We start from the raw sequence: 27,754 nt of genomic DNA, 5'->3' as shown, positions 1-27,754 counted from the left end.
GAAGGGGGTTGCTGCCTTGCCTGATTGAACTGACTCTCAAGATTCACAATTAGCGGCTTTGCCGGTACATCACCAGTACCTCACCCGCCGTCAGCACGACTTCTTTTCTTTTCTTAGACATCGCCCGCATAACCCTGGCCGTTATCTCCAATTCCTCCGGGGTAAACCCTTCTAAAGGATCTGGGGTTACCGCTCTATTGTGGTCAGGCGTTATTGGCATGTTTGTTGCATTGCCGTGAAGGAGATGAGTTTCATCTTCGACGACGATCTCTAGTATGTTGTTTACGGTTTTACTTGTATTGACCTTAAGGATGTTGCTATCATATTGTCGATTTTCAATTTTCGGTACCGGTACTATAGCTTCTTTACTTCCTTCCATGACTGCTAAAGGTTCTGTTAGACGATAGAAGTTACTGTCCCCTCCTAACGCCAATTGTTCCAGATGAATTCTGCTTCCGCTGAGGGCTGGTAATGGTTTACCGTCCAATTTACGTACCTACACAGCCGATATAGATTAGCTAGCCCGGGGGTTATCCGGGAATAACCACTCCGATGCTAAAGTCAGTACTTTTATGAGAAGAAAGAGAAATAAGAGAGAGAGAGAGATTCTACCTTTTAAATGGGGATTTGCTTGGGTATTTATAGAAACACAACCAAGGTGGCACACCGACCTTATAGGCAGAAGGTGCCTACGTGGCCCAAAGCAGCTCTCCACGTGCCGGAGGGACATGCTATGTGATGAGAAGCAGCTCTCCACGTGGCATAGAGTAATGCCGATAAGGGCCATGGTTTATATGCTAATTAACGAGGGCTTATCTGCACAACACTCTTTTACCGGCTAATAAAGGATGCTACCGGTATATCCCGTACACACTTGTATACTCCCTCCGTGTTTTTTTAAGTGTTACACTTCCCATTTTCGACTGTGTTTTTTTAAGTGTTACACTCCCTTTTTTGGCAAAAATCTACATTAAAAATATTATATCTCTCTCTTCTCATGGTCCCCACCCAAATCTACTACTACGTTTTTATTATATTTTTCCTCTTACATTCATTACTTTTCAATAAATTATTAACGCCACTATCTATCTTTTACAATTTTTTAATACTCCAACTACCCCACTTACCTCTTATTTTATTTAAGTCAATTAAGTTGCCTAAAATTATGAGCCGGTCAAACTGTAACACTTAAAAAAAACACAGAGGGAGTATAATAAATAGTCGTATTTTGACACGATGGGCTATAGCATTTTGTACATAATAAAGGTAGAGAATTGTAAGTATAGACCTAAGTCTTAAGAGTTGGGGTGACATCATCATTTCAAGTCTTAAGTCTTTTCCCATTTTTCTTCAAAAATCTCAAGCAAGTCTGAAATTGAGTCTTGAAATTTCAAGACTCAACTTAAGACTTGAGATTGGGACCCACTACTCCCACCTCACTTTTATTTTTATTATCCCTTTTTTTTTTCCTTACACTTTTCTACATATAATATGTCAAATATTTTAGTCTTAGGGCTAAAGTGATAAATATGTGTAAGTCTTAGCGAGTCTTAACAAGAATTTGATGACATCATTTTTAATAGGGACCACTAAAAATGATGTCACATCCAAGTCTTAAGACTTGGGGCTAAACTTGCTTTTAGCTTTTGATTTACGCGTTGGTATAGTATCATCACTGGATAGGAAAAGCTCCCTTAAACACTGTTATGACTTGCTTTATTCCATCATCAATGGAGCATTGGAATGTTGCTGATATCATAAGAGGAAAGTCATGGTATTTGAATGGTGTAGTACATCTTATACCTCATTATGTTATTAATATGATCAAAGCTAATCTCTGATCAACATTTACTGATTGTCAAAATTATGCAGTGGCAATGGCCTTACTAAAAATTCTTATCAATCATCTTTGTGATTGTCATTTTGTATTTGGTGCGCGGGATATCAAAATTATGAGAATTGCAATAAAAATCCAGATTTGAATATGAAATATGTGGATTTCATTGTGAAATTCAAATCCAGGGAGAGATAAATAATATTTTAGCTTTAAATATTGACGAATAATTTTTTTTTCGTCTTTTTGTAGCAAGCTATTTGCAGTCAGATGCGGGGCAATTATAATGTTCTTGATACTATTTATTGGAAAATAAAAATTAAATTGTGAAATCAAAAGCGTCCAAAAAATGTGCTTATTTTATATACTAGCTAATGCTCTTGCCTAGGCATTGAGGGGTTAATGTTGAGGCAATGCAATACTCCTTTTGTAGTGGTACGTGCTTAAATAGTAAAGTAATAATTTCAACACCATCAAATGATTTTTTGTCATAATCACATATAAGATTAATTGAAATATAATGATATTAGATTAATGTGAATGAAATACAATATTCTCATTAGATAACAAATGCAAATCAACAGAAATGAAGACAAATTACATGTAAAAACCTCACTTTAAGAGTAAGGTAAAACCATGCAACTCTACAAAAAGCGTTATAGGGATAAATAACACAATGCAATATGCCTTGTATTGCATTGTGTAAGAGACCTTATTTCGTCTAATACATACTCGATGATTGTAAGGAAATCCAATACAAATGAAGAGTATGCATTTATTGTTGTGATGGTGTTTGTAAACATCTCAACCATCAACGTTGTTGAGAACAAAGACACTTTTGAATTGGACTTTCAAATTTGCAGTTTGGAAATAATCATATTTGGTTGACGGGTCGAAGAAGGCTTCTCTTGAAATAAACTTAGAATAGCCTGAAGAATCCTTTGTGGTATTGTACCAGTCAAGAGTATCTACAAGAGAAAAACATGCAATTGAAAAAAATAGTTAACATGCAGTAGTAGTTTAATTTGTTGTTTAATAACTAAAATTAATAACTTAAAAATCCAAAGTTGGACGGTATGTATAAGAGTACGATCCATGATACCTTCCACGGTAAAAGAGTACGATCCACTATTTTTGTTTTTCAAACTAAATTGAAAATTAACCAACATGCTCCTTCCATTGGAAAGCTTGTTGATATCCACAAGAACCAAATAGAGTGACACGTGGGGGTCAGTTCCCTCAGCATGTCCGGTAAGATATAACCGCAATTTCCTACAAAAAGTTGAAGTGTAAAAAGGGAGATTAGTGTTAAAACATAACGGAGTATATAGATATAAAAAGGAGGATTGATCGATATTTATTGGTTTAAAAAAAGATACGCACCAGGTGTAAGTATCACCATCTAAGGTAGTGGTGAAGGTATTAGAATCATAATAGTCACTTGGGGTAGCAAAACTAATACCAATATCAAATACATTGTTGGAAATGGCATGGGCTAACGACAACTTGGAGTAACTAGGCTCGGCACTTGTAATAAAAACCTCGGCTCCAAAGGTGCAAGAGTTATCAACAAGAAATCCGTTGTCTTCATTTTTAAAATGATCAAGCTCAAGAGCCCTTGCTATTCCCCACTCTTTTCCACGGACATCAAAATGCTTTCCTCCCAAATCTATACGCATTCTAGGCCATATAGTTTAATTAGTTACCAGCATTCAAAAATGATAAACATAAAACAATGGAATCATCGATCAACTAATAATCCCACCTTCAATGACTAGATACTCATCTGAATTTTGCTCCAATATGAAAAATTTAATGGTAGCATTAGCTTCTTTGTTTCGACCGGGATTCTTATGCCTCTTCAGGTACAGAGACACATAATTACTCCCTTGCCTTGCCTTATTTCCGTTAGGATAGATGCACATACTCCTGTATTATTAGGGAATATATTTGAATTTCAATTCAATAATAAATGAGAAAACAAACAAACATTATATACTCGTAGATTATTATACCATTCTTCATTGCCAACTTTAAAGCTAGGTGTCTCGAATGTAGAAAGGTTTAAATCTCCTTGGAGATGGTATTCTCATTAACCAAGTATAAATAGGTGAAACATAACAAGAGAATACAAAGAGATACACAATTATGAATACAGAATACCAAAGGGATGAATACCAAAGGGATTAAATATTAATCATATTCATTAACACACCCCCGCAGTCGTAGCGGGAGGAGGCCGAACGCTTAGACTGTGTCTGAAATCCATGAAGAGCTGTCGAGGTAACCCCTTCGTGAAAATGTCCGCGTATTGGTATGAAGATGGGACGTGAAGTACCCTTACTAGACCCATGGCAACCTTTTCACGAACAAAGTGGATGTCCATTTCGATGTGCTTTGTTCGTTGATGTTGTACGGGGTTGTTAGACAAATAAACCGCCGAGACATTATCACAGTAGACAAGGGTAGCCCGTTTAATTGGGCAGTGTAGTTCGAGCAGCAGGTTGCGAAGCCAACAGGTTTCCGCAACAACGTTAGCGACGGCACGGTATTCTGCTTCAGCACTAGACTTGGACAAGGCTGGTTGCCGCTTTGCTGACCAAGACACAAGGTTATCGCCTAAGTAGACGCAATAACTCAAAGTCGACCTCCGTGTATCCGGACAGCCACCCCAATCGGCGTCCGTATAGGAGACAAGGCTGCTAGGAGCAGAGCGGTAGAGATGAATCCCATGGGCGGCAGTGCCCTTGATGTACCTTATGATGCGTTTAAGGGAATTGAAATGTGGCTCACGAGGGTCGTGCATGAACAAACAAATTTGCTGAACGACATAGGCGATGTCCGGTCTTGTGAAGGTGAGGTATTGTAAAGCACCCGCAAGGCTACATTACAAAGAAGAGTCAGCGACAGGTTTTCCATCAAGAGCACTCAATTTTGACTTGGAGTCCACCGGAGTGGATACCGATTTGCAATTCCCCATATTAGCACGAGCAATAATCTCCTCTGCATATTTTTGTTGATTAAGAAACATACCACAAGGGGACCGAGTCACTGAAATTCCCAAAAAATAATTAAGCTTGCCAAGGTCCGACATCTCAAATTCAGAGTTAAGGAGCCCAATGATCTCGGACTTAAGAGCCTCCGAAGATGCGGTAAGCACAATGTCATCAACATACAAAAGGAGATAAGCAGTAGAAGTACCCCGGTGAAATATGAACAAGGAATTATCTTTTTTGCTACACACAAAGCCAATGTGCAAAAGATAACTAGCAAACCGTTGGTACCATGCCCTCGGAGCTTGTTTCAAACCGTACAATGATCTTCGTAGCCGACAAACATGAGTAGGAGCAGTAGGATCCACAAAACCCGGAGGTTGGTGCATATAAATTTTCTCCTTGAGGTCACCATGAAGGAACGCATTTTTGACATCAAGTTGATGGATGGGCCAATCTTTCCCCAAAGCAATGCTCAAAACAGATCGAATAGTATTCGGTTTCACAATCGGGCTAAAAGTCTCGTCACAATCGATGCCAACCTCCTGGGATTTGCCATTTACCACCAAACGAGCCTTATATCTCTCCAACTCACCATTTTCCCTGTACTTATGTTTAAAAAGCCACATGCATCTAATGATGTTAACTCCATCCGGTTTGGGAACCAAATCCCATGTGTGCTGCTTAGTAAGAGCACTAAACTCCTCAAACATGGCTGCATTCCAATTAGTGTCACGCAAAGCATCTTTGGGTGACTTAGGTAATGGTGAAATGGTTTGAGCAACAAGAGAGAATTGCTTTTTCGGTTTAAATATGCCATGCATGCCACGAGTTTCAACTTGGAGAGGGATGGGAGTGGGCTGTGGTCTAGTAATTGGAGTGGGACGGATTGGGCTTGGGTCAAGAGACCCAAACTGAATCATGGGTGAAGGAGTTGGGCTTGTTGGAGAAGTAGGTGGAGAACGAATGGGGGAGAGTAGGTGGGCTGCGGGTTTGAGCTGAAGGAGGGGAGAGATTCGGTGGGCCGCGGTTCTGATGTGGTGTGTGGCCCATTGGAGTGTGTTGGGCCTGGGGAGTGGTTGTGCTTGTAATTTGAGTGGGATGATTTTCAAGAAGAAGGGGTAGTATTGGAGTAGAGTGGTCAGAGTGTAGGAAGGAGTAGTCCGACTCACGAAATCGTTGAACATCAGTGAAGGGCATAATGGATTCCTCAAAAGTCACATGTCTCGAAATAATTATTTTATTCGATGACAGATCAAAGCACAAGTAACCGCGATGATTAGAGGGGTAACCCAAGAAGACACATGGTGTGGAGCGGGGAGCTAATTTATGTGGGGCCGTAGAAGAGAGATTCGGGTAGCACAGACAACCGAAAGTCCTAAGGTGATCATAAGTCGGATCACGGCGGTATAGAACTGATGTTGGAGTTTTGTTCCCTAAAGTGATCGTAGGAAGAATGTTAAGAGTGTATGTGACCAAGGAAACGGCATAGACCCAAAAGGAGGGGGGTAGGGAAAAATGAAAGAGCATGGTACGGGACATATTATTGATGGTACGAATAATACGCTCGGCCTTACCATTTTGTGAAGATGTGTTTGGGTAAGAAAAACGAAAAATTATCCCATTTTTCACACAGAATTGTTTAAAGGGAGTGTTATCAAATTCTCGGCCATTGTCACTTTGGTATGTTTTAATGGTGATCCCGAATTGAGTTTTAACATAGGCACTAAACTCAAGCAAAATGTTGCAAACTTGGGACTTATACTTCAATGGAAAAATCCATAGATAATGGGAGAAATCATCAAGTAAAACAAGATAATACTTATGGCCCAAACGACTACGGATTGGAGAAGTCCAAAGGTCCATGTGAATAATGTCAAACGGAGAAAAAGTTACAGTCAAGGATTCCTTAAAAGGAAGTTTAACATGTTTCCCTAGAGGACATGAATAGCAAAAGTGAGGAGGTTCCCCCTTATTACAACGGATAAAATTGTTCCTATTTTCTTTTTTGGTGTATCGAAGTTTAGTTCATATTTATATCATTTATCTTTATAACCCTACTTACAAATTTGTTAAGAAAACTTTATACTGAATATGATTTTCATATTATAATAATAATTAAGTGTTAAAATACGGTTTATAAGGCTAATGTATTTTCACTCACTAAGATTTGATTTTTAATTTTTTATCTTGACAAACTTGTCAATGAAACATTTAAAATTTTTATGTACTCCCAACCATCTAAATTGACAACCCTAATTTCATATGCAAAATAAATAATTGTTGTTTGCAATTAAAATAATACTTCAATAAGTTGACTTGAACCTCTTTCTTTTTTAAATAGATATATAACACTACTTTAATTTGAAATGTTGAAATTTGTAGGCCGACAATTTCTGCCTAAGACTAAAGTTGATACACAATTTTTGGCTTAACATGTTAATATAGTCAATGGCCATAATTAGTACTAGTAATGCATGCATAATTGCAATAGTACTGTAGTACGTAGGGATCATATATAATTACATTAATAATTAATATATGTATTGCCAATTGCCATTTACATACAAAAGTCATAAATTTTATTGTCGGGTTTCTTTCTAGCGTTATTAGGCCCCGTTCTTTAGAGCTGCTTTGCTCTGCTCTGCTCTGCTGAAATCTGCTTTGCTCTGCTCTGCTCTGCTCTGCTTTACTGAAATCTGCTCTGCTCTGCTCTGCTCTGCTCTGCTCTGCTCTGCTTCAATCTGCTCTGCCCTGCTCTGTTCTACTTAAAATTAATACTTAATATTAAATTATTATAATAATAATTAATATTTAATAATAATAAATAATTAATATTTAATATTTAATAATAATAATAATTAATATTTTATAATAATAATAATAATTAATGTTAGTTGTTTATATAAAAAAAATTTAGAAAAATATGCGAACAATTTTGCTTCAAATGCAGACATTATTTTTGCCTCTAAAAAAATTTTTGTTTACATATATTATGTTATCAATGTAACCAAAAACAAAAAAAGCTTTCCGAACAAGACTAGCTATGTTACGCAACGCGCCCGTTAGCCACCCTAGTATCCAGAAAGTCTATGACTAGCCACTAGCATAGCCATGATGAAGCCCACATGTTATAGACTTATAGGCCCAAAACATTTTACTTACACATAGCACACATAACTGACTTAGGCCCCGTTCTTTAGAGCTGCTTTGCTCTGCTCTGCCCTGCTGAAATCTGCTTTGCTCTGCTCTGCTCTGCTCTGCTTTGCTGAAATCTGCTCTGCTCTGCTCTGCTCTGCTTCAATCTGCTCTGCTCTGCCCTGCTCTGCTCTACTTAAAATTAATACTTAATATTAAATTATAATAATAATAATTAATATTTAATAATAATAAATATTTAATATTTAATATTTAATATTTAATAATAATAATAATTAATATTTTATAATAATAATAATAATAAATAAATAATATTTAATAATAATAAATAATTAATATTTAATTATAATAATAATTAATACTTAATAATAATAATAATAACAATAATTAATTATTGATATTTAATAAAAAAATAAAAAAAATAATAAATAATTATTAATATTTAATAATAATAATAATAAATTATTAATAATTATTAATAATAATAATAATAATAATTAATATTTAATAATAATAATAATAATAGTAATTATACTAATAGTAATAATAATATTTGTAACTAATAATATTAATTATAATAACAATAATTGATTTTTATAATAGCAATTAATATTAAGATAATGACTAATATTTAAAGATAATACTAATTATTAATTTTTAATAATAATAATTAAATAATATTTAATAATAATTATAATTAATATAATAATAATTAATATTTAAATTTAAAAATTTATTGATTATAATAATAATGCGATAATATTAGTAGTAGTAGTAGTAGTAATAATAATAATAATAATAATAATAATAATAATAATAATAATAATAATAATAATAATAATAATAATAATAATAATAATAATAATTAATATTTAATAATAATAATAATAGTAGTAGTAATAATAATAATAATAGTAGTAGTAGTAGTAGTAGTAATAATAATAATAATAATAATAATAATAATAATAATAATAATAATAATAATAATAATAATAATAATAATAATAATAATAATAATAATAATAATAATAATAATGATGATGATGATAATAATAATAATAATAATAATAATAATAATAAAATAATAATAATAATAATAATAATAATAAAATCTGCTCTGCTCTGCTTTGCTCTGCTCTGCTCGGCTCGGCTGAAATCTGCTCTGCTCTGCTGAAATCTGCTCTGCTTTGCTTTGCTCTGCTGAAATCTGCTCTGCTCTGCCCAGAAGCTCAAAAGAACAGGGCCTTAGTATCATATTTTTACTTACTATAGTAATCATGGTAGCTCTTCAAACAAGGGGGTTGCAAAGTTTTAGCTAGTAGTAAGAATTACAAAATGCAGAAAGAGAAAACTCCAAATATGTTGACTTGAGACTATTATTGTCTCCTCCTTTTTTTTTTTTTTTTTTTTTTTTGCAAAACCGTCTTATAATACGCAATTTAAGGAATAGATTAGATAAAATGTAGATGAATAAATTACTCAAACTAATTTACACACGTTGAATCAACTTTTTCATACTCTTAATGTTAAAATTATATTCTTTCAGTGAGGGATTATATTCTTTCAGAATCATAATTTTTTCTTGTAATAATTAATTACCAATCTTGTCGAAAGATAAAGGAAGCGCAGATTATTGAATCTTAAGTAGTTTTGATGATGATGGAAAAGCAAACTTTAAGTGATGAGATTTCTCTAAGTGTTTAACTAGTACAGGTGAACTAGAATTAGTGAGTGGAAGAGTAATCTTGCTATTGCAATTTCAAGGAGAAACAAGGGAAAGATAAAGAGTACAGAAGAAGAATTCCACACTGTAATTAAAAGTGATCCCTAATAGGAGCGTAGATAGAAGCTTTCTAACAGGAGCAGCACAACAAGCTAAGAAGACTAGCTTGGACTGCGTAGAAGCTATGTTGAAGCTTATAGGTTTTGATGATGATGAAATTAAACTAAAGCAAACTCAACTAAAAGGTTTACAAGTGTTTGTACAGGAGAAGTTGATCTTGATGGTGGAAGAGTATCCTGCTTTCTGAAGACTTGAAGAAACCTTAGTTAAAAGCTAATCAATAGAAGAAGAGTTCTCTAACAAGAACTAAACTCCTTAACAGGAATGTTCCCTAACAGGAACTTGAAGGTTGTAAGCTGAAGACAGTAAGTTCCATAAGGAACTTAGACTGCGAAGTTCCAGTTGATGACTGGAGATTGAGTGACAGCAGGAACTTGTTCCTGGTCTACGTGAAGCCCAAGTAATTCAAGTCTACAGAAGCACGACATCGCAATAGTAATTTAGTTAAGATCTTATCTTCTAGATTTATTGTTAAATATGTTAATAAGATATGCATGAAATCTATTAGAGACGTGACAAGATAATTTGGCAATTAGATAAAATCGGAAAATATTAAAAGATAGATTTTGGAAAAAGATTTTGTTTTAATTTATTTTCCAAAATCAGTTTTGCTAAAAAGATATTATTCTTTTTAACTATATCTTCTTGTGTTTTTCGGAAAGGATTTTCTTCAGTAAAAAGATTTACCTAAACCATGTTTTGAGATAAGTTAAGTTAACTTCTTTATCTTTAGAAAACCTACTTGCTATACGAGCTGCACTTGTATAAATAGTAGAGATCAAATTGCTTTAGGTTTTTGTAAGTTTATGCGTGAAGAAAATCTTGAGAGCTTAATTAAAGTGTAAGTTTGCCAAGCTTTATCTTGTCATATTAGTTTCGGGTGTTATGCATAGCTTGCCTAACATATTCTAGTATTGCGTTTTTGTATTTGAATTGGGTTAATGGGTGTGAGTGTATGAAATTTACAATTGCATACAGGAGAAACAACTTTGTGATAAAAGGTTGTGTTTGTACTGTGAGAGTACGAGTGAGTTCAAGTTAGGGGACTTGAATTGGGTAGGATTGAGTCTTACTGTGCAGCAAGTTCTAGTTGGAACTTGTGATCAAAGATCTGTATTATAATAGGTTTGTAACTTTACGTTTGCCCTATTATAGTGGATTGGTTTTGTGTTGAAATCCCTTAGAAGGGTCGAGGTTTTACTTCCAGTTGGGCCCTGGAAGGTTTCCTCATAAAATCTTGTGTGCACTGCTAAGTTCCTTTTACATTCTGTCTTTAATTTGAGAAAATAGTCACTCTTGTAGTGTTCATTTCAACTAACAATTGGTATCAGAGCAAGGTTCTCACATATAAGTAGATAATTTTGCTGAGTAAGTTCCTGAGGAGAAATGAACTATAAAGAGAAACTTGAAGAAGGGTATTCAACCCAACGTCCACCTATGTTTAATGGTAAGTTTACACCTACTGGAAGAACAGAATGGAGATCTTCATTTAGGCTGAAAATTACCAGGTTTGGCGAGTTATTGAAGCTGGTGATTTTGATGTAATCGCAACCAATGACAAAAATGAGGTAGTTCCTAAACTTATTTCTGATTATGACAAAGAGGACTATCAGAAGCTCGAATTGAATGCTTTAGCAATAAAGTATTTACATTGTGGTCTTGGACCTCATGAACATAATCGCATCATGGGGTGCAAGACTGCTAAAAAGATTTGGGATCTACTTGAGGTTACTCATGAAGGTACAAACGAGGTAAAACGTTCTAAAATTGATTTGTTGATGTCTAGATATGAAAGGTTTGAAATGCAGTCCAAAAAAACAATAGAAGAAATGTTTACTAGATTTAATGACATAATTAATGAGTTAAGTTCCCAGGCATATTCCTATTGATGAACATGCTAGAAAGATATTGAGAAGTCTCCCACAAGATGAACGATGGAGATCCAAAGTTACTGCCATGCAGGAAGCAAAGGACTTCACTAAGTTCAATATGGAACAGCTAGCAGGATCATTGATGACTCATGAATTGCACCTGAGTTCTAATACTGAAAGTTCCAAAAACAAGAGTCTTGCTCTAAAAGAATAAGACTCAGAGGACTCTGAAGTTGATGAAGAGGAAATGGCCATGTTAGTCAAACGATTTAAAAAAAAAGATGAACAACAGAAAGTTTGACAGAAACAAGAAGTACACTGGTTCCAGAGATACTACCTGTTTCAAATGTGGAGCAAAAGATCACTTCATTAAAGACTGTCCACTCAAGGAAGGTAAGAACAAAACCAAGGAGAAATCTAAGGAATCCAAAGTGTATAAGCCCTACTTCACTAAAGACAATGTGAAGAAGGCAATGCTAGCTGCCTGGGGAGACACTGATACAGAAGATGAAGAAGACCAACCTTTTGAAGAAACATCTCACTTCTGCCTAATGGCAGAAAAGGCTAAGCTAAAGGAACTTGAGGCTGAGGTATGGTTTTCTCAAAAAGATTTAAAACATTTCTCTAAAAAGAATCTAATATGTGCTGTTTTAGATATTCAAGAAGAGCTCAAAGAATTGCATAAAGCTAAACAACAAAGTGATAAAGCTTTGATTACTTACCAAGAAAATAGTGAGTGGGTTGACAACATGAAATTTGACATTCAATACAGATTCTTTAGTCTTTTTTATGACAATATTGTTTTAAAAGAGACTATAGAAAGATTAAAACATGATAACATACTCTTAAATGTCAAACTTTCTTTATTAAAATTAGGAATAGACTCTCCTAACTCTAAAGTTCCTTCTCTAGCTCATTTCACCAATTTTGAAAAGCTGAAATCTGATTTGGAAAAAGCCAAGATGGAGAAAGCTAGACTTGAGGGGGAACTTGAGAAGGCTAAGAAAGGAAAGCAACCTGTTGAGTGTAGAGTTCCTGACTGGATCACTAATGCTCAGACCAAAAGAACATAGGGACTAGGTTTCAAGAAGAAGTTCCAAAAGGAAAAGAAGTATGTTAATTTACCTAGCAGTATTGTTTGTCATATCTGTGGAAAGACAGGACATAAGCAGATAAATTGTCCAAAGAGAGAAAATAGCACACAGAAAAATAAAAATTATGTTAAGCAAATTTGGGTTATGAAAAATAATCCCACTCCTATTACACAGGAACCAAGGAAACCTGGGTTCCTGATACTAACGTTTAAATTCTTCATGCAGGTTCCAGTGAGGGGGAACAACACCTGGTACCTCGACAGTGGTTGTTCAAAGCACATGACTGGAGACAAATCTAAATTTCTCTCACTGGATGCCTACTATGGGGGAACTGTGACCTTTGGTGACAACATGAAAGGAGATATAATTGCCATTGGCAAAGTAGGAAGGTCAAGTTCCCATGCTATTGATAATGTATTTTTGATTGAGGGTCTCAAACACAACTTGTTAAGTATTTCACAATTTTGTGACAAAGGTAACTCAGTAAGCTTTACTTCCAATAAATGCAAAATCATCCACAATGACACTGGGAACATCATTTTAGAAGGAACTCGTAAAGGGAACACATATGTTGTTGATCTTAACGAAGTTCCTAATAGCAGTTTAACATGTCTCAGTGTTATTGAGAATTATCCTTTGTTATGGCACAAAAGATTTGGTCATGCAAGCTTTACTTTACTTGATAAGCTTAGATCTAAGGAACTAGTGGAAGGACTTCCTTGCATTAAGTTCCTGTATGACAAAGTGTGTGATGCTTGTGTTAGAGGAAAACAAACTCGAATTTCCTTTAAGTCCAAGAAAATGGTAAGCACCAAAAGACCTTTGGAACTTATTCATATGGATCTATGTGGTCCTATGAGAATCCAAAGCAGAAGTGGTAAGAAATATGTAATGGTTATTGTTGATGATTTTTCAAGGTTTACTTGGGTTTTATTTCTTGTTAGCAAAGATGAAACATTTGATGAATTTGTAGCCTTTGTAAAGAAAGAACAGAGAAGAACAGGTAATCCACTGATTCACCTTAGATCAGATCATGGAACTGAATTTGAAAACTCAAAATTTGATGAGTTTTGCACTGAGCATGGAATGGATCACAACTTCTCTGCACCAAGAACTCCACAACATAATGGAGTGGTGGAACGGAAGAATAGAAGTCTTGAAGACATGGCCAGAATAATGTTGATCTCAAGTGAACTGCCTAGGAACTTCTGGGCAGAAGCAGTGAATACAACATGCTATATTCTTAACAGAGTATCTGTTAGAGCCATCACCAACAAAACTCCTTATGAGCTAATCAAAGGGAGAAAGCCTAATATTTCTCACTTCAGATCTTTTGGATGTAAATGTTTTGTTCATAATAATGGAAAAAGGAACTTGGGAAAGTTTGATGATAGAAGTGATGAAGTTGTTTTCTTAGGATATGCCTCCAATAGTAAAGCTTATAGGGTCTATAATAAGAAAACAATGTGTGTTCACTAGTAGAAAAAACGCATTAGGCAGCGGTTCAAACCCGGTCTAAGGCACCGGTTTGAACCGCTGCCTATTTGAGGGGTGCCAAAAACCTACTTTTTGGCACCGGTTCAAAACCGGTGCCATAGGGTTTAATAGGCACCGGTTAACCGGTGCCATAGGGTAGAATAGGCACCGGTTAACCGGTGCCTAATACTGCTCTCCCGCCATTTTTTTTTTGGGTGGTGGATAGTTTAGGCACCGGTTCCTGCCTAACCGGTGCCTTTTGTATAATTTTTTTTTTTTCGTTTTTTTTTCCATCGTGCAATAATATTTTAAAAAAAAAAACCTGCAATAATAATAACCTGTAATTCCAGCAATTATATTAAATATAATAATTAATAATTTTATTATTATAATAACTAATAATAATATTATTAATTATTATATTCAAAAATAATATTAGATACAAGAATTCAATTATATATATATAGATATAAATATTCCCAAACGCAATACAAAAAAAAAAAAAAAGTTGCTTACATATACAAATAATAGTAAGTACACATATATAATGAATAATAAGTTATATATAGTTCAAAAGTTAACATAAATAATTTACAATTACAATGCATGCCATTTACATGTTGAAGGTGATGAAAGACGCCAACATGTCACGAACTTCATTAAGCTCCTTGATTGTCAACGGACCATCCTTTTGGACCTTGCAAAACTTGAAATACAAAAACATTATTTTAAAAATAATTAATTAGGCAAAAAATATGTATTTTATCAAATATTACCTATACGACTTCTATATAGCCCATTTACTACATTACTTATCAAATGAACTATTTCTTTCTCATAACATGTCAATATTGGATAGTTGTATGTGTGTAAGCCCTAAAATTGTATAGGAGAGCATTTTGTTAAGGTATATGACGGTTTTTACCCAAAATGGCCCGAATATGGCCTATATGACCTTACTTTGCCCATTTCCTACATTTCTTATTAAATGAACTTTATTTATCTCATAACATGTCAATATTATCTAGTTATAGGTGTATAAGGAAAGAAATCACATCAAAAGAGCATATTAACACAAAATGGCCCTAATATGGCCCATATGACTTCTATTCAACCCATTTTCTACCTTTCTTGTGAAATAGCCTTTTTGTTTCTCATAACATGTCATTGTTGGATAATATTAGGTGTCTAAGGCTAGAAATCACATCAATATAGCATTTCAAGAAGTTTAACAACGCATTTTACTCAACATGGCCCAAATAGGGCTTATATGACTTCTATGTAGCCCATTTTCTACATTACTTATCAAATGAACTATTTCTTTCTCATAACATGTCAATGTTGGGTAGTTGTATGTGTGTAAGCCCTAAAATTGTATAGGAGAGCATTTTATTAAGGTTTACGACGCTTTTTACTCAAAATGGCCCGAATATGGCCTATATGACCTTACTTTGCCCATTTCCTACATTTCTTATTAAATGAACTTTATTTATCTCATAACATGTCAATATTATCTAGTTATAGGTGTATAAGGAAAGAAATCACATCAAAAGAGCATATTAACACAAAATCACATCAATATAGCATTTCAAGAAGTTTTAGGACTTACCTCATCAAGCTGTTGAGTGTCCGTACAATGAGTCACAATGTCAAGCATGAATCTCATCACATACAAAGCACAATCAAGTCCATTCTCTTGTTGTGCGCACTAGCATATGACAAACAAATCACATCAGTGAAACATGCAAAGGAAATGAGCAAATATTTACTACCATAGATTTTCAAGATAATCACAATAATATCATGTAAATTACCAACGGTGTCTTCCATGTTGGACCCTTTGGAGCACGACAATGTAGCTTCTTCATAACACTGTAGTATAAAAAAATACAATCAAATTTGATTAGTCGTATGATTACTAAATTAGTTATTATTAGCAATAATCATCACTATAGGTTGCTATATATATTTACTTTTGCAATATAGACTTCACGAGCCACTTCTCCGATGATCGAGCTGAATCAAGGTGATAAATTGTGTTAGTGGAATTACAAATCACCATGAGGCTCCAATTCTCCCTACATAAGTTCACAATAGACAAGGTAATTAATATTTAGGAGTCAACATATAATGAGGCCAAATCGATTGAATTTGACATGGTTAGACTTACTCTCTATAACATGGGGCGAATATGAACTTGTCTCCCGCACGCGTTGATTCCCTTATACTCTGTTCAACATAGTACAACACATCATGGGGGTTGCCTATGATTTTAGTAGTGGATAACTGCTCGGGGCATAACCACCCAACTTTACAAGGAGAATCAGTGTCAGTTAAGTGCTCCTGTAGTGCTCTGCGTGCATGAACATTGATTAATTTATCAGATGTAGGATAATCACCATCAATTTGAATAACTTGAAAAAAGTATAGATTATGTGGGCATTGAAGTACCTCATTAATGTTTGAATGAGGGAAATGTTAAGCTTTGCACCACGTAGAAATTCCTTCACATCTTCTTTGCTGATCCATGCAATTGCATCCTCATCATAGTGGAACATTGCCTTAGGAAGTGCAACTTCCATGGGATCGACCAAATGACAAGCACGGTTGTGAAGAAAGGTCATGTCAGTAGAGAGCGATTGAAGAACAATGTCTTCAACAAGTGGAGTAGGTGGCATGGGTGAACCTTTCGAAGAGTACAACTTCGACGCTTGTTCACTCTTGGACTGTTGTTCACTTAGCTTCTTCTTAGGTTGATCAATTCTTTTATGCTTCTCCACCCTCTTTCTCTTTGAAGTTTTGCTTCCATTGGAAATCTGAAATAGTTTGAGAAATAATAAGTTTCAACTCACAATCACTTATAATAGCCAAGTGAGTAGCCATTTCGGGTCAAAATGGCTTTATTTGATGAATTGGACCCAAAAACTTAGAACTTGGCGATTTTTATGTAATTTTAAATGACAAACACTTATAAATATGTGATTATGAGTTGTTTTGAGATGCAAGGAGTTTATAAGTTGAGAAATGAAGAAAATAGTCAAGTGAGTAGCCATTTCGGGTCAAAATGGCTTTTTTTGATGAATTGGACCCAAAAACTTAGAACTTGGCGATTTTTATGTAATTTCAAATGACAAACACTTATAAATATGTGATTATGAGTTGTTTTGAGATGCAACGAGTTTATAAGTTGAGAAATTATGAAAATAGGCAAGTAAGTAGCCATTTCGGCTCAAAATGGCTACTTTTTGATGAAATGATGAAAATTGCTTAAATTTTTTTTTAAAAAAAAATGCAACGGCAGCCGCACCGGGACACCCGAGGGAGCCGCCCCCGCTGCCGGAACAGCGAAGGCAGCCCGTGCCGAGGCCACAGCAGCCCCGACAGGTGGCTGCCAAGGCTGTAGCAGCCACGGCAGGTGGCTGCCAGTCTGCTGCAGCCTTGGCAGCAGCCTGCCTGGGCTGCTGCTGCCTCGACAGGCGGCTGCCATGGCTGTAGCAGCACAGGCAGCACCTGCCGAGGCTGCAGCAGCCCAGGGAGGCTGCTGCCGAGGCTGCAGCAGTCTGGCAGCCACCTGCCGTGGCTGCTACAGCCTTGGCAGCCACCTGTCGGGGCTGCTGTGGCCTCGTTGGGGCTGCCTTTGCTATTCCGGCAGCGGGGGCGGCTCCCTCGGGTGTCCCGGTGCGGCGGAAGTTGCTTATTTTTTTAAAAAAAAAAATTTGAACTAGGCGATTTTTATGTAATTTCAAATGACAAACACTTATAAATATGTGATTATGAGTTTTTTTGAGATGCAAGTAGTTTATAAGTTGAGAAACGAAGAAAATAGCCAAGTGAGTAGCCATTTCGGGTCAAAATGGCTTTTTTTGATGAATTGGACCCAAAAACTTAGAACTTGGCGATTTTTATGTAATTTCAAATGACAAACACTTATAAATATGTGATTATGAGTTGTTTTGAGATGCAAGGAGTTTATAAGTTGAGAAATGAAGAAAATAGCCAAGTGAGTAGCCATTTCGGGTCAAAATGGCTTTTTTTGATGAATTGGACCCAAAAACTTAGAACTTGGCGATTTTTATGTAATTTCAAATGACAAACACTTATAAATATGTGATTATGAGTTGTTTTGAGATGCAACGAGTTTATAAGTTGAGAAATTATGAAAATAGGCAAGTAAGTAGCCATTTCGGCTCAAAATGGCTACTTTTTGATGAAATGATGAAAATTGCTTAAATTTTTTTTAAAAAAAAAATGCAACGGCAGCCGCACCGGGACACCCGAGGGAGCCGCCCCCGCTGCCGGAACAGCGAAGGAAGCCCGTGCCGAGGCCACAGCAGCCCCGACAGGTGGCTGCCAAGGCTGTAGCAGCCACGGCAGGTGGCTGCCAGTCTGCTGCAGCCTTGGCAGCAGCCTGCCTGGGCTGCTGCTGCCTCGACAGGCGGCTGCCATGGCTGTAGCAGCACAGGCAGCACCTGCCGAGGCTGCAGCAGCCCAGGCAGGCTGCTGCCGAGGCTGCAGCAGTCTGGCAGCCACCTGCCGTGGCTGCTACAGCCTTGGCAGCCACCTGTCGGGGCTGCTGTGGCCTCGTTGGGGCTGCCTTTGCTATTCCGGCAGCGGGGGCGGCTCCCTCGGGTGTCCCGGTGCGGCGGAAGTTGCTTATTTTTTTAAAAAAAAAAATTTGAACTAGGCGATTTTTATGTAATTTCAAATGACAAACACTTATAAATATGTGATTATGAGTTTTTTTGAGATGCAAGTAGTTTATAAGTTGAGAAACGAAGAAAATAGCCAAGTGAGTAGCCATTTCGGGTCAAAATGGCTTTTTTTGATGAATTGGACCCAAAAACTTAGAACTTGGCGATTTTTATGTAATTTCAAATGACAAACACTTATAAATATGTGATTATGAGTTGTTTTGAGATGCAAGGAGTTTATAAGTTGAGAAATGAAGAAAATAGCCAAGTGAGTAGCCATTTCGGGTCAAAATGGCTTTTTTTGATGAATTGGACCCAAAAACTTAGAACTTGGCGATTTTTATGTAATTTCAAATGACAAACACTTATAAATATGTGATTATGAGTTGTTTTGAGATGCAAGTAGTTTATAAGTTGAGAAATGAAGAAAATAGGCAAGTGAGTAGCCATTTCGGGTCAAAATGGCTTTTTTTTATGAATTGGACCCAAAAACTTAGAACTTGGTGATTTTTATGTAATTTCAAATGACAAACACTTATAAATATGTGATTATGAGTTGTTTTGAGATGCAAGGAGTTTATAAGTTGAGAAATGAAGAAAATAGCCAAGTGAGTAGCTATTTCGGGTCAAAATGGCTTTTTTTGATGAATTGGACCCAAAAACTTAGAACTTGGCGATTTTTATGTAATTTCAAATGACAAACACTTATAAATATGTGATTATGAGTTGTTTTGAGATGCAAGTAGTTTATAAGTTGAGAAATGAAGAAAATAGGCAAGTTAGTAGCCATTTCGGGTCAAAATGGCTTTTTTTGATGAATTGGACCCAAAAACTTAGAACTTGGCGATTTTTATGTAATTTCAAATGACAAACACTTATAAATATGTGATTATGAGTTGTTTTGAGATGCAAGGAGTTTATAAGTTGAGAAATGAAGAAAATAGCCAAGTGAGTAGCCATTTCGGGTCAAAATGGCTTTTTTTGATGAATTGGACCCAAAAACTTAGAACTTGGCGATTTTTATGTAATTTCAAATGACAAACACTTATAAATATGTGATTATGAGTTGTTTTGAGATGCAAGTAGTTTATAAGTTGAGAAATGAAGAAAATAGGCAAGTGAGTAGCCATTTCGGCTCAAAGTGGCTTTAGTTTGATGAATTGGACCCAAAACCTTAGAACTTAGCGATTTTAATGTAATTTCAAATGACAAACACTTATAAATATGTGATTATGAGTTGTTTTGAGATGCAAGGAGTTTATAAGTTGAGAAATGAAGAAAATAGTCAAGTGAGTAGCTAATTTACCTCCTTATTAATCAACTTCACCCATGCACGTGGCCAATCAACGAAGCTACCTACAGCTTGCCAAAGCGCTGTTATCTCAACCTTCTCTATCGGTACGGTTAGTGGGATGTCTTCGAACCCCGCAACCACTGAATCGATCCCAACCGAGTAATGATGTGGCCCCGCCGTAGCACCCGTCGTCGGTTGGGCACTACCATACGCCACCAAACTCAACACGGTACTATTTGCATGCCCCGGAGCTAGAAGTGCACACCGGGTGTCTTCCTACACAAGTATATATATAAAAAGAAGATAGTTAAATAGGACTTTTACAACAGCATAGATATAACAAAATTCATTAAGGTAGAGGGTTACAAATCACCTGTAACTCTGGAAATTCATGCGGTGTTGGATTTTCAAGCTCCCTCGAGTCCGCATGTGTAGGAGTAGGAACCTGCAACAGTACATCAATCATTGCACCTAAAATCTCAATTAACTCGGTATTTTAAAACTTTTAATAACCCAATTGATTTTACCTGAGGTGGCACATCTTCACCACGTATCTCATCTCCTCCATGTCTATCACCTTCTCCTTGTCCTTTTGGTTCAGAACATGAGTCGACCGGGGTACGAGTGAGGAACGGCAAAGTCGGTAAGTTCATGAGCTTCGCCCAAGCATTCAATTCACCAACTAACTCGTTGCGTACTTGTTCCTTAATTGATGCCACCTTGGCATCCAACTCCCCCGGTGAGTTAACACTGGCTCGAGATCTACCCGATTTTGTGTATTCGGGACCCATCACCTTATTCCATCCAAGCAATGACCCTCCCGAACCTACTACTCGTCCTGGATGGTATGGCCTTCCCAAAGCCATGGTGAAAGGGTCATTCTCCACACTTGGTTCAAATTTGCCCTCCACCATCTCTTGAGTGTGCTCAAGCTATAGCATAAGGAAAAATGAGGTCAGTAAAACAATTAATGGTTTGTACAGTGATTAGATGCAAAAGTGACTTAATTTCAACAATTCATAGGTAACTTACTAGCTTATCCGCCAGTTTTTTGGCTTCCGGACCCTTGATGAACCATTTTCCGGTTTTCTTATCAAACGAATGGAGAGAACAAAAGAAATCACCGGCACGACTCACCAATGTAGTGATCGTGGAACTAGAGGGTTCGTTCGATGCCACTAGAAGCGCTTTAGGGTATAAACCCGAAGCGGCCCACTTAGGTCTCTTTTCAGCAAAAGTCTTAGGACCCATACGATGGACGTATTCCTTCTTTTCTGCATTCGCTTGATTTTGCTCTCGAAGTTCCTACAAAACAAAAAATGTTAGTCTCATTAATATAAAAAGTGTCAAGCTATTATTCAATTGACATCAGATTTACACAAACTTACAATGGCTTTCTTTTGACTCTTCATTCTAACGAACTCTTCCCAATCATCTTTTGACACGGTCGGCCATATTTGCCACGGGAGACGGTTATCCTCTTTGGCATTATTCTTCTTTGTTTGCACCTTCTTCTTCTTATGGATCCACCGATTAGTCAACTTGGTCTTAAAGCCTCTGAATCTTTCCCCTAATAAAGAGACAAACACCCTTTTCTTCTCGGGATCATTAGGAATAGAAAACTGCCTCTGCAAGCACAAATTAAAACCGATTATTAGTTTCTATTTAAAAACAATCATAAGGTTAAGGTATCTTAAATTGTCTAAATGTGCCAAAAACACACTTACCCTTGTATCATCCCAAAATGCTTGAATCAAACCCGGATGTACTTGCCGCATTACAAGTGTAATGGGGATTTTCCGCGAACATAAGCCAACTTGATTAGCATATTGTCGACGCCATTTGGGCTTGGGTTGGCCTTTGTTGTCATACTCCAAGACCATGGGACCGTCCGGTTTCTTAAAGCTTCTCGTCGGACCCCTTGTTTTTCTTTCAGCCGGTGCCTTTTCCCCCCCTCCACCACCTGTGTTGTTTTCATCTTGTCCTTGGCCTTGACTTTCAGGAGTCGGGTTCTCACCAACAATCTCACGTGCCGTATTTACAATGGCCGGTGCACGTTCAGCTGACATTTCAAAATCGTCAAGCCTACGCTCGAACTCATCTTGAGCCTGATCCTCTGGCTCACCCAAGTCATCCTCCTTATTCACATCATAAGGAGCATCACTATCATCGGAGTCGTCATCCTCGTACTCGTCCTCATACTCATCATCGTCAATGTCCTCTACCAAACGAGGATCATGATCGTCCGCCATGAGATATAAGCACCTGTCAAAGCAATCATAAAACAATATTAGTGTATAGTAAAGTATATGCATGATAGTTATTATGGTTATGTAGAAGCTATTTTAGCCATTTTCACCTACTTATTATGGTCCTATAACCTTGTATATGCATGATAATGAGTACAAAATGCCAATTTCAATCTACATATGGAAAATAGGTTGTTAGAATGAATAAATGTTAGTTCATACACAAAACAAAGGAGTTGGGTTAAGTAGAAGCTATTTATGCCAGTTTCACCTACTTATGGTCCTATAACCTTGTATATGCATGATAATGAGTACACTTAGGCAATTTCAAACAACAAATATATCATTTTCGCCTACTTATGCTCCTATATACATGATAACTAAACTATATTTGCAATGAAACCATTACTAACTTTTAATCAAACTACCTCATTCTGAAATTCCTTCGTTGTGGTCTGATCGCATATAACCTGCTTCGTTGTCTATATCATTTAGTACTCCAGGTCTAGGAACAGTGAAAGGTGCTGAATCATCAAACGCATCATATTCTTCCTCATCCTCAACATCTCCAATGCTTAGGATTCTTCTTTTGCCAGCTAGCACTATAGACCATTTTGAATCCATTGGGTCAGTTACGTAGAACACTTGCTTAGCTTGAGATGCAAGGATAAATGGTTCCGCACTATCATTCAAGTAGCCAAGATCTACAAGAGTAAAGTCCTCATGTTTGACGTTACGCCTGATATTATCAACCCACTTACACTTGAAAAGAGCAACCGTGAAGTCACAATAATCAAGCTCCCATATTTCTTGAATTCGACCATAGTATGACAACTCTGCATCGACAGGTGATTTATCCTTAGAACTTGCAAACTCCCTTGACGATGCCACAAGAGTTACACCACTGTTTTGGGTGGAGGAAGATTTCAAATCACGAGCCTCGGTCCAAAAAGTGTACCCATTGATGTCATATCCCTCAAATGAACGGACATCATCCCTAGGACCGTACGCAAGCCACCGTACTGTATCGGTCACATTAGTATCATTCAATCCACTCATTACTCGTTCACGAAACCAATCAACAAATTTCTTATTATGCAACTGCATAAGTGCCCTTTCACCTTTGGATGGAAATTCAGCACGCAAACAAGCCATGTGCTCGTCTAAATATGGGTGCACATCTGAAACATGGTGCAACACATAAAGGTGTGCTTGTAAGAACTAATCTCGGTCTGGTGACATTCGTTTTGACCTAATTGTGCCATGACCATCAAGTCTACCTTCATGTCGAGAAGTACAAAGACCAATAGGTTGAGCAAGGGCTATGTAGTCCGCCACAAAGTTACCTATTTCCTCACCCATTGTCCCTTGCATTATACTTCCTTCAGGTTGAGCTCGGTTCCGTACTTTATCTTGTAATGTACCCATGTGTCTTTCAAAAGGGTAGCACCACCTCATGAACACTGGACCGCACAACTTAATCTCACGCACCAAATGAAGAACCAGATGAACCATTATGTCAAAAAATGAGGGTGGGAAATAAGTCTCAAATTTGCACAAAGTCACAACCACATCAGCTTGCAAAGCATCTAGTGTACAAGGATCAAGAACTTTTCTACAAATTGTATTGAAAAACGAACAAAGGCTTGTAATCGTTTCCCTCACGTGTTTCGGTAGAATACCACGGATTGCAATCGGTAGGAATACTTGCATCATAATGTGACAATCATGGGATTTCATACTTGTCAGCTTCAATTCTCCATTTAAGGTTACAAATCTTTTCATGTTAGATGAGTACCCTGATGGAACCTTAATGCCGTACAAACATGCACAAAACATACGCTTCTCTACCCTTGACAATGTATAGCAAGCCGGGGGTAAATAATTCTTTTCATCCTTCCCTTTACCCTTAACTTTCTTCTTTGACGCATCTTTGGCCTTTCCCTTTCCCTTGCTCTTCTCCTTCCCTTTTTTCGAAACATTTTCATCTTCTATTCTCGGCTCCTTTCCCTTTCTGACCTTTTCTTGAGGCCACAATTCTGGACGAATCCCCATCTCTTGCAAATCTAACCATGCACCCTTTCCGTCCTTTGTTTTGCCTGGGATATTCATAAGCGTCCCCAAAAGAGCATCACACACATTCTTCTCTATATGCATCACATTAAGACAATGCCTAACGTCATGTTCTCTCCAGTACGGCAGCTTCCAAAAGATTGATTCTTTCTTAAACAGAGCAGCTGAGACCACAGTTTTTTCTGATTTTCCAAACACCGTTTGTATCCCTTTCACCCGAGCACTAATCTCAGCACCAGTCAATGGTCTAGGCGCAGTATCCTCTTCCACGATTCCATCGAAAGCCTTTTTCTGCCTACGGTACGGGTGATCACGCCTAAGGAACCTTCGAGTCCGTAGGTACACATCTTTGTGAGAATGAGTCAGGTATACGCTTGATGTGTCATTAATACATATGGGGCATGATTTTTTCCCTTTGACCTTGTACCCACACAAGTTTCCATATGCAGGGAAGTCATTCATGGTCCACATAAGGGCTGCATGCAATGTGAACATCTCGTTCTGATGAGCATCGAAAACGGAAACCCCTTCGTCCCACATCTTTCTCAAGTCGTCAATAAGCGGCGCAAGGTAAACATCTATGTCGTTTCCAGGTTGCTTAGGACCAGTTATTAGCAATGAAAGCATTACATACTTACGTTTCATGCACAGCCAAGGAGGCAAATTATAAATCACTAAAAGTACCGGCCATGTGCTGTGTTGGGTACTAAGAGTGCCAAATGGATTCATCCCGTCCGTGCACAACCCAAGCCTTAAATTTCTGACTTCATTACCAAATTCCTCAAACTTCAAATCAATGTTCTTCCACTGTGGAGAGTCAGCTGGATGCTTCAGCATTCTGTTTTTCTTTCTTCCCTCTGCATGCCACCTCAAGTTTTTAGCGTCTTTTGGTATTGAGAACAGACGCTTAAACCTTGGAATAATGGGAAGATACCACAACACCTTAGCAGGAGGTCCCTCCGTGCCAGGATTGCAACTCATGCGCTTGTACCGCGACCGCTTGCATCGTGGACACTCCTGCAGTTTTTCATACTCATTTCGATACAAAATACAGTCATTAGGACATGCATGTATCTTCTTATACTCCAAACCAAAGAGACACATGAGCTTCTTTGCGTAATAATAAGACTTAGGAATTTCATTCCCATCAGGCAACATATCACTTAATGCGGTCAACAAAGAAGTAAAACTGATGTCCGTCCACCCATGCTTCAACTTAATGTTGAAAAGTGTTAGCACGGCCGATAGTTTGGAGTATTTTTTGCACCCGGGATACAAAGGCTTTTTGGCAGCCTCCGATAATAATTCAAACACTTCACCTTCAACACCTTGCAACATCTCATCTACTTGTTCATCCTCGACCTCATCCGCCTGATCTTCATCGGCTCCATCCTCACCATTATCAACAATATACTCATCATTCTCGTATTCCTCGTCCACATGAATCTCATTGCTTCTAACACGCACATCATTCCGATCAAGATCCCCACTGTACTCTCCACTTTCTCCGTGCCAAATCCACACATGGTAAAATTGCCTAAACCCACGACATAATACATGATCTCTAATGATTTCAACACTATCGACCACATTCACACAATTACAATCAACACAAGGACAATAAAGGCCTTTGCCTCCCAGTGTGCGTTGATAAGCTAAAGCCCTCTCGCAAAACTCTTGAACCCCATTCCAAAATTCCAATGTATCGCGTCTACCATACATCCAACCACGATCCTTCTCCATTTAGTAAATTGTCTCTAAACATATATATAGCACCATATAATTATAATGTGTAAGTGCTACATATTTTATGTAAATCAAATTCAAGTACAAAACGTGAATATACCATTCATATAGTGAAAAAATGCATGTTTCCAAAGGGTCCTTATCACTCCAACCTAACCCATCCTTGAATGTCTACTCTCCCTAGTGAATGTATGTCAACTTTCCAATTTTAAGGAAAATCCGGCAGCATTTCCCCCTAGTTCTCCAAGTACACGATGTAGATAATTAATTACCCACATATGTACCCAGAGAACATAGTGAGGAAATGGTAAGCCGAGATGTTCCTTAAAATCGAAAAGAAAACATACATTCACCACCTAAGTGAGAGTACACATTCAAGAACAGTCCCAACCGGGGACTATTCAAGACTTTCTCCTAATGAGAAAGCCTTGAACGGGTATCTAGGCATATGATGATGCAATTCAAGTATTCTATATATTGTTGTATTTATTTGCAATTAAACAATACACAAGTTGCAATTTCATGAATAAACTTTTATTAAATGTTTGAATAGAAAGAAATATAGCTAAGTAAAGTTTAGTAGTCATACCAATATAGCAACTACCCACTTGAGCTCAATATGTAGTCCTCAAGCTAATTAAACTCTTGCTTCAATTCACATATGAATCTATTTATTGAAAAAACAAAAAAACAAAAATTAGGTTAAATATTATGTATGTACTTCTCATAACATGTCAATTCACTAATTTATTTCTAAGCTAAAACACATCATTCATCGAACTAACAATTGCTAAACTATGTATTCACTACTTTAATTTATTCAAAATTCATTTTTTTATTCAAAATTGCTAAACTAAAAAGGTTACTAATCTCTAATTTTTTTCATTATAATTATTCAAAATTGCTAAACTAAAATGGTTACTAATCTCTAACCATTATACCAAACCAAAATTCAACTAATTAAGTAACAAGGCTAATATTCTCTACTTTATTCAAAATTACACATCAAAACAAATTAAATTAACCATTAAAACATACTAATATCCAACTAAATGAGTAACAAAGTTACTAATTTCTAATATTTTCACAATTTCCCAATAAAAAAACCAATTATTGAAACAAATTGAAGTTAAATTATATTCTAACCTAAATTTTAATTTGCCTAACAATTCTTCAACATGCAAAACAAATTAATATAAGTTCATAAATGGGAAATTATTAAGAATTAAAAAAAAAATTATACCTAAAACACTCAAATTGAGATTGTAGCTAGTGGTCAGTGGTGCGGTGGTCAGTGATGCGGTGGTGCGGCGGCAACCTTCAGCAGGGAGGTGGTGTGGCGGCAACCTACAGCAGGGAGGTGGTGCGGCGGCAACCTTCAGCAGGGCGGTGGTGCGGCGTCGAACAGATGAGGTCGGCGTGGAGGGGGTT

General features: G+C 36.8%; 1 protein-coding gene across 1 annotated transcript; it reads right to left on the bottom strand.

The window, feature by feature from the left end:
* Nucleotides 1-2,638: 2,638 nt before the first annotated feature.
* LOC145637216 (uncharacterized) lies at nt 2,639-3,513 on the bottom strand. Its single transcript, XM_081688694.1, has 3 exons — nt 3,218-3,513; nt 2,937-3,106; nt 2,639-2,802 (listed from the first exon to the last, which is right to left on the bottom strand). The coding sequence occupies exons 1-3, from the start codon at nt 3,511-3,513 to the stop codon at nt 2,639-2,641; spliced, it is 630 nt and encodes a 209-aa protein (XP_081544820.1).
* Between the last annotated feature and the right edge of the window lie 24,241 nt (nt 3,514-27,754).

The sequence above is a fragment of the Chenopodium album genome, chromosome 6 (assembly GCF_948465745.1).
Source record: "Chenopodium album chromosome 6, dcCheAlbu1.1, whole genome shotgun sequence".
NCBI lineage: Eukaryota > Viridiplantae > Streptophyta > Magnoliopsida > Caryophyllales > Amaranthaceae > Chenopodium > Chenopodium album.
This window is presented reverse-complemented; position numbering and strand designations above follow the sequence as displayed.